Below are 8,345 nucleotides of genomic sequence, written 5' to 3' on the forward strand. Positions count from 1 at the left end.
TGTTTCTGGTCGTGGGATATTACAAATAAAGCTGTCATATACAGCCATGCGTATGTTTTCTATGGACACGTTTCAATTTGGGGAAAACAGAGAGGTAAAGTTGGGGATCTTATGGTAGTTGCTTGTTTAGCGTTTAAAGCAACTGCCACCCTGCCCTGCACGTTGGCTGCACCATTTTTCTGGGTCTCCAGCAATGTGTGAACGATCTGGTTTCTTTGTATCCTCCCCAGCATTTGGTGTGGTCCCTCTGGAGACCTCCACGCCGCCGCCGTCCTGCCCAGACCTTCTGGAACCATCTCCCCTTTCCGTGTCCTCCGAGACCTTCGGTCACCGACCCGCGGCCAGGCGCTCTGAGGAAACCGCCTCTGGGGACGCACTTCCGCCCCGAGGCCAGGCCGAAACTTCTTAGAGGCCGCGCGAAGCCTGACGGGAAACGCCCTTCAGTCCTTCCTGGGTGGGGTCTGGGCTCTGAGCCTGACCGGCCTCTCCTCACTCGCCTGCGGCGGCTGCGCTCTCTACGGCCTGTGGGAGCCTGTCTTGAGGTCGTGTCCCTGAAGGTTCCATAAGGTCTGGGCAGAATGCGGGCTGGGAGGGGGGAGGGGAAGGTTCCAGAAGGTCCGGGCGGGACACGGGCTGGGAGGGGAAGGTTCCAGAAAGTCTGGGCAGAACGCGGGCTGGGAGGGGGGAGGGGAAGGTTCCAGAAAGTCTGGGCAGAACGCGGGCTGGGAGGGGGGAGGGAAAGGTTCCAGAAAGTCTGGGGAGAAGGTGGGCTGGGAGGGGGGGAGGGGAAGGTTCCAGAAGGTCCGGGCAGGACACAGGGATGGGGCAGATTCCAGAAGGTCTGGGTAGGAGATGGGGGGAGGGGGATGGATGGGGGGGGCGGGGGGGTGACGGATGGTGGGGCGGGAAGGTGCCGAAAGTTCTGGGCAGGATGCAGGGTGGTGAGGGCAGTGCTGCAGGCTTGGACTGGGTCTCAGGTCAGTGTCTGCAGATCCTGGGGTTTGGCCCTGCCCTCCTGGAGCAGGGGTCGCAGATCCCATTACCACCACCCATCCGTTCTGACCACACGGCATCCCTCCCCTGGGGTCCCATGGCCTCTCTACCCACCTAGCAGCCCTTCCTGTGGGTGTCCCTTTCACCACCCCCTGTGCCATATAAAATATGATGACATATGGCATATATTATCACCTTTCTGGGTACGGATGGCCCACTGAACCCACACGGCATCTTCACCACTGAAATCCCTGTCCTACCCGGACCCCACCTAACATCCCCTCCCCTGAGTCCCAAGGCTCCCGGACTCATATACCCGTGCCTTGTAGATTCCAGGTTTATTTAAATTAAGCCCCTAGGAGGATCAGGTATTTCCTGCTAAAAGCAATTCACAGATATGACACTCTGTTATCTTTCTGTTAGCCGACACCCTCAGTGGAGGACCAGCACAGAGATTTGATCAGGTCATCATTTTCCTTCCCAAACTAGTGGCCCCAACCGAGAGGAAAAATGAGGTTACAGGCTGCTGCTGAACTTTGCCTTCTACAACCTTTTGTAACCTCTGGAGCTAAAATTGGGGGGGTGGGCTCAAAATAATCCAGGGTCCAGAGTAATCCCCAGGATCTTTTTTCCAGAGATCTCTTCAGGTGATTTCTTTCCAGTTGGCACTGAATAAGGTTACCTATCACACATTTCTTTGAGGGACGTCATCCACATGGTATTATCAATGTAGCTACTCGCTGATTCATGATGGTTATCGGTCTGAGACCCACCACACTGGATTTTCACATATGCTGGCAAATTCAAACTCCTCTGTGGCAAAACTATAGATGTATGATGAGTTTCATTTCCAAAGAATACACCTTTTGCCTGAATTGGGAGAAGAAGGCCTTAGCTAAGTTGTCCTCGATACACCAATTCTCCCATCAGCTGTTTTTCTTCTTGCGCAGTCTTTGCCATATCAGGGACAACTGAAGCAGTGCAAAGGGCCACCTGTTTTAATTCTCATTCATTTAATGATGTTCTTCTTCCTTTTTCTATCCCCACAGAAGTCACTGTAGCTTGTAAGACTGTGACTAGCAATCCTAAAACATTCTAAATACCACCCCCAGCCCGTTTAACCTATACGCTGCAAAGCCTTAGATTCCTACACTCAGCGTTATGCAATCAAATTCTGGACCTTCAGTCTTTAACTGAGGAGGTGAATTCAGCCTCTTGTTGAGATATTTTCTGCTCTGTGTCACGATTCTCATAATGGATTGAACCTGGGCTAAATCACGTAGAGCCCATTTTTTTTTAATTAAAAACTTTTTTTTTGGCCACGCCACTCATCTCACGAGATCTTAGTTCCCTGACCAGGGGTCGAACCGGGCCCATGGCAGTGAATGCGTGGAGTCCTAACCACTGGACCACCAGGGAATTCTCTGTAGAGCACATTTTTAATCCCTGGCACTTTATATAAATTATTTGAAACAGTAACGTTGAAAGAATTTATAGCAAATACAAGGATACCCACCACCTAAAGTCCACCCTTAACATTTGACTAGTTTTTCCATGTATCCATCCATCTCTCCAACCAGGCTTTAATTCATCTTATCTTCTGGTTCATTTCAAAAGGAACTACAGGCATTAGCATTCTTTCCCCTACAAACTGTAGCAGTTTTGCCTTGCATGATTCATGCTTTGTGTGTCTTATCTAAACATTCTTTGACTAACCCAAGATTGAAAAAATTGTTTCTGTTTCCTTCTAGAAGTCTTCTAGCTTTGTAGTTAGATAAGTTTTGTAGCTTATAGTTATACCTGTGATCCATTTCCAATGGATTTTTGTATATGATGTGAGGTAAGGGGAAAGTCACGTTTATGTTTTTGCTTTTCTTTTTTACAAGTTTTTTTCATTTGGGGGCATATCTTTTGCATTTGGTTGCTCAAAGGTCCCAGCACCATTTGTCACAGAGGTGGCCCTTTCTTCATTGCATTATCTTGCTTGGCACTTTTGTCTAAAATCAATTAATCACACATGGGTAGGTCTGTTTCTTGACTCTTTAATCCGTTCTGTTGATTGTATGTCTAAGCTTTCTGCAGCTGCAGCCTCACACTGTCTTGGTTACTGTAGCTTTCTTCTAACTACCATTCAAAATCCAGAACCATAAAATAAAAGATGGTGATAAAGCTCCTCTCCTGACCAAACTCCAGCCACGCTCCTCTGGGCCTTTTATCAACTAGGCCTCAAGCTTGGCCTGTAAAGACTAGAGCAAACACTAAGGTCGCTTCTAACAGCTGAAGGCCACATCCCTAGGATGACCCAAATCCCCCCACCCCCGCCTCAGAGTACCTGCCTGAAGAACTGTGTTCCAGCGGCCACCTGAAGATGGGCCCCTTCTCCCAGCCTCCGTGGGAGGGTGGGAGCTTAACTTAGACAAGTGCCAGTTAGCAAACCCAAGTGGGTTTCACAGGGACCAACCGTGCCTTCCTGCTTTTGTAATTTTCACCTCCCTGACTCCACTGAGCCCCTCTCACTACCTCCCTACTCCCTCACTCTCCCTTTGAAATGCCCAGTCACCCCTGTGCAAACCCAAGTGGAGTTCCCTTCACGCAGACTCTTTTCCCCACTGAAATAGAATGTTCCTGATCAAAATCCATCCTTACCACTTTAACTAGTGTCTGGCTTTGTTTATCTTTGACCATGAAAAGCAAGCACTTCTGCTTGGCAAAAATACCAAGACCTGTATCAGATAGGAAAAAAGTTGTTTTGACTTTTTATGGCAGACAATGGACTGCTGTCACAGTGCATTTAGACAACAGACTCGAATAGAGAGCACAGAAAAAGGAATACACGTACCTACCTGAATGCAAAAGCTTGCTCAACGTCACTCATAATTAAAGAAATGCAAATTCATGCTACGGGATACTATTTTTACCTACTGGATTGGTGAAAACCCAAAGGATGGATAAGCATGCATTCTTTTTTACGATACTGTGGGAACGGGCACTCACACTTCTCAAAGACGGGAGGAGAAAACTGATGTAGCTGTTGGGCAAGTGCATCTAGATTGCAACTACATTGAACCTGAGACTGTCAGTCGAATTTCTGGGAAACCGTCCTTCCGGTGTACCTGCACTCGTAAGAAATAACATTACGGACAATTGCAGCTCTATTTCTAGTATGACACGCTGTAAACAACACAAAGGCTCATGGAAGGAGGCTCTGTAATACACTATCCTACATCCAGGCCGTGGATGCTCCGCCTTGTAAAACAACAGGAGAATTCCTGCGAAGGTGCTGCCAGCGCTAACACAGGCACGTCTGCAGGAGAGGGCGCGGGAAGGACGCAGGCGGGGAACAGCCACGTTCTTCCCGCAGCGCCACGCTCCTCCGGGGCCATGACGTGGGAGAAACCAGAACGCGATCCCGTGCGGCCCGGGAAGCGACAGGGTGCGAGCGCCAGGGGCACCCGGAGCAGCCTCTCCCCGAGCGCCAGGCGCCGGTTGCGCGTGCGCGGCCCGCCCACAGGGGGCAGGGCCCTGCGGGGTGGGAGGGGCGGTGGGTGTCCGCTCCCCCCGCGGGAGGGCCCTGGCGCCCCCAGACGCGTGGCCAGTGTCTCTCCTCCTTGACCGGCCACCCGCCAGATAGCAGGGCGAAGGCAGGTGTGGAACTTGGGGAACATTCCAGAAGGAGCAGGAGAGGGGAGCCCGGAAGGGAGCGGGCAGGAGTGCACGGGGGGGGGGGGGGGGGGGCGGGCGTGAGGCCTGCAGGCTTGGTGAGAGGAGAGCCGGCCTCAGCATCAGGGGTGGCAAGGCCAGCCTGGACTGGGCTGGGCGCTGCAGGGGTACCCAAGCCTTCCTGTGCCCTGGGGTCAGGATGCACTGGTGATGACCTGGCCACAGATGGAGAGGGAGATGGAGATGGAGGAGGGAGGCCGGTGGTGCTGGGTGGGAGGGTGCCCCATGCGGGCTCTTGAGAGAACAGGAGTTCAGATCAGCGGTGGGCGAAACCTGGTGCAGCCTTCAGGGAGCAGCGGCAGGCACACCTGCCGAGCGGGTTTGCTGGGGCACATGGGTGAGTGAATGCGGAGCTCCAGGGAGTGGTGACGCCCCTGGGGACAGAGGGGACTTAGTGGCGGTGACAGGCCGCCCGGCACCGAGAGGCCACACCTAGCCCCAGGCCCATGGCTGAGGAGGAGAGCGGCTGCCCCAGTGTCCAGTGGGGAAGGGCTCCGAATGGTGGTGGACACACGGGGGCCAATCTAACCCTGGAGCCACAGGGCTGACCAAGTGGCCCTGCTCGCTCCTCACGTCCAGGGCCAGACATCGCGGGAAATGAGGGGCCTCCTTGCTTTGCTGCTGGTCATGAGCCTGCCGTGGGTGGAGACCAATGTCACCGTGTCTGGAAGGCAAAGTAAGTTCCAGGCCCTCGGCCTCCTGGGCTGGGGGGAGGAGGTGGGCTGGAACGCCTGTGCGGACTCGGGGGTGGCCGTCCACGTTTGGACGCCGCCCTGGCCCCAGGTGGGTTTGGACAGTTGTCGCACAGAGGACTCGGTGGGCAAAAGAGCGTGAGGAGGGTGGTCAGCTGGCCTGGACGCCGAGTGGGGGAGCCTCTTGATGCGGAGCCCCCCAGGAGCAGGGCGGGATGGCTGCTTTCATCCCCCAGCGCCCAGCTCTCCCTGCCGTGGCCCTGCCTTCCTGGGGGAGGTCAGGCTGGGGGCCCAGCCGTCACTGGGCCTTCTGGGGCTGCCTTTGAGAACAGAGAGCTGCAGGAGCGTGACGCAGAGCTGACCGTGGGCCGCCGCTCCGGGGTCAGGAGGGACTCCGGGTCTCGGGAGGGGACGGGGGAGCCCGGTGCTGAAGGAGGTGGGGCGGGCCAGGAAGGGGGGGGGGGAAGGGTGTGTGGGAGCAGACTCCAAAGCTGTGGGGTTTCTTTTTCTAGAGAAGTCAGAGGTGAGATGCCAGAGCTGTGTGTGGATGGGGCGCGCCCCTGAGCCTGGGCGGGGTGGGGGGAGGCGAGCCTTGGGTGCTGCCATATGAACGTGGGAGCTTGCATGTCTCTGGGGCGAGTGTCTGTGCGTGTCGGTGTTCGTGCGGTGGGTCTTGGTGTGGACGTGTGAGACACACCCTATGCGTGGATGAGGGAAGCCCAGAGAGGAGAGAAGGAGCTCCGGGGATGGGGCGGGCTGTGGGGAGCTGGAAAGACAGAGGGACCCCAGGCTGTTCTCATTTGGAGGAAGGAGAGGATGGCGGGTGTTGGTCTGACAGGACCTGAGAGCTGCCACATTCCGTTTTCTTTTTATACCTCATTTCAGACGTACTGAGGTGTCACGTTTGCGAGGAGGAGAACAGTTTCGATTGTGAAAGACCAACAGACTGTAAAGCGGACACTCCGTATTGTACTTCTGTTGCCGTGAGTAAGTATCTCAGTTAGTACTGGGGTTCCACAGGCAGGTCAGTAGAATACTTTCAGGGTTTAGGGTCTGTCTAGTTTTCCTCAATAGAGAATAACTAATATGAAAGCGACCCTTTTGTTAAATTTGAAGAGCAAAGTCCTGTAGAGCCAGGAGGGCAGGTGGGCCATGCAGGAGACTCAGCTTATGTAAGTCACAGCAGGGCCGATGTAGGGCAACACGCATTGACCGCTGGTCAGGGTGAAATACTGAGGTGTAGGAAGAAGGTAACGGAGAGTTCTTTTCATTCACTTCTAAGTGAAAAATTAAGCTTTAAGGACCTCAAATGTCCCACCAAGAGTAGCTTTTACAAGAGATGTACATAATTAGGGGCGTGGGCTTAAAATATGTTCTGAAAGGAGTGTGCATGCTTTAAAACGTCTGGAGACCACTGCTGTGTCATCTGAAATTCGCCCGAGGACTTCTGGCCTCATGAAGAGCTCTCTCCCGAGGGTGAGTCTGAAGGCCCCAGCGTGACCCAGCAGTGGCTCCGTCAGGGCTGGAGAATTCACTTTCCGTTCGTCAGCCGCTTCTGGAGGCTTCCATGTTCCCGGAAGTGTGCGGGGTACTGAGTCGGTCGAGGTGTAAGCCCCACTGCAGCCTCACGTGGACCTGATAACTTAGCGTGGAAAGGTGACTGCACAGTGAAATATGAGATGAGGTGCAGTCGGAAGACTGGCCGTGTCCCCCAGCGCTGACCTGTGCCCTTGCAGCAGGCTCTCTGGCACAGCACTCACACCCAGGCCCTGGGCAGCGGCTCCTCAAGAGGCCCAGCTCCAAGCTCCGGGCAGTGGCTCGGTCGGCCGGGAGCCCCTTGCTCTCGTGTGTCTGTCCGTGGTCACAAGGCCTGAGCGACCCTGCGTTTGAGAAGTTGAGGCCGAAGGAGCCTGTACGTTCCCAAAGGGAGACCGCAAGGCCCAGGTTCCCGGTGCGCGTGGACAGGCCGAGGCTGGGGCATCCGATGCCGCACCGACTCCCAGAAGCAAATCTGAACACAAAGCCCCGATCCTCTTCCTCTGTGGTGATGGCTCCTGACTCCCCATCAGGGGCCCTCTTTGAGCGGGGCTTCTGAGAGGCGGCACCGGAAGGGTCAGTGTTGGGCAGATTTCAGACAGAAAGGGTGTTGGTGTCGTTTTCAATTCACGTGACTCCTTTCTGTCTCTCTGTCCTCATTTCCCATTAGGAATATTTCCACGGTTCTTCTATGTCTCCAAGCAGTGCGTAAAGTATTGTGGGATAACCAGTCCGCCTCCGCAGATGGCCAAGTCGTTCGTGCTCGTAAAGCCCATGCCCTTCCTGTTCATGGCGTGCTGTAAGCAGAACCTGTGCAACAACCAGAAACCAATCATCAAAGAAAACATAGAAGATAGATACAAAGAGGGGGGCGGGGAGGACGGCAGCCGCGGGCAGGGCAGCAGGGGCAGCGGTGCGGGGCTGGTGACTTTCCTGACACTGGCCTCTGGGCTCCTGGGCCTCAGGCTGCCGTGATGAAGCCGACTGGCTGCAGATGGTTGGAACCTGTTGCATTAAACTTGTTTTCCATTGATTAGCTCACTGGTGGTCTGACTTTCCAGGGACCTCGAAATGGGGAAGGAGTGGGGAGATCGAATCTATTTGGCTCTAGCCGGCAGGTCAGCAGGTCGAATTAGAGCAAGGCCAAACCTTCCCCATAGTGATTCTGTCTACAAGTTGTTTCTCTTTGAAATCAAGACTTGTAACTCTTGACTCCCCTTCACCTTGGAGGGCCTCAGTATTGATGTAAGCGAGGGCCTGAGGCCCACCCATGAGCAGTAGTGCTCGGATGCTTCTGACCTTTGGGGGGGCCCAGGGTCAGTGGGGGAGACAGAATGATTTGGGCGTAAGACATCCCTGAAGCGAAAGAAATACTGCTCAGCGTGGGGAGTGGGACATCATCCT

The 8,345-nt window shown here is 54.4% G+C and overlaps 1 protein-coding gene across 3 annotated transcripts; it reads left to right on the forward strand.

Annotated features, from left to right (window-relative positions):
* The first annotated feature begins 485 nt into the window (after positions 1 to 485).
* LY6K (lymphocyte antigen 6 family member K) lies at positions 486 to 7,940 on the forward strand. 3 transcript variants are annotated; one of them, XM_059901868.1, is made up of 5 exons: positions 486 to 567; positions 5,293 to 5,389; positions 6,291 to 6,392; positions 7,142 to 7,517; positions 7,612 to 7,667. In XM_059901868.1, the coding sequence occupies exons 2-4, from the start codon at positions 5,311 to 5,313 to the stop codon at positions 7,498 to 7,500; spliced, it is 540 nt and encodes a 179-aa protein (XP_059757851.1). In that variant the 5' UTR covers positions 486 to 567; positions 5,293 to 5,310; the 3' UTR covers positions 7,501 to 7,517; positions 7,612 to 7,667. The 3 variants fall into 3 exon arrangements, with proteins under 3 accessions (XP_059757851.1, XP_059757853.1, XP_059757852.1); XM_059901869.1 differs by lacking the exon at positions 486 to 567 and adding an exon at positions 4,556 to 4,638; XM_059901870.1 differs by lacking the exon at positions 7,142 to 7,517 and having other exon boundaries at positions 7,612 to 7,940.
* The last annotated feature ends 405 nt before the right edge of the window (positions 7,941 to 8,345 follow it).

This window comes from Balaenoptera ricei, chromosome 17 (genome assembly GCF_028023285.1).
Source record: "Balaenoptera ricei isolate mBalRic1 chromosome 17, mBalRic1.hap2, whole genome shotgun sequence".
Classification (NCBI taxonomy): domain Eukaryota; kingdom Metazoa; phylum Chordata; class Mammalia; order Artiodactyla; family Balaenopteridae; genus Balaenoptera; species Balaenoptera ricei.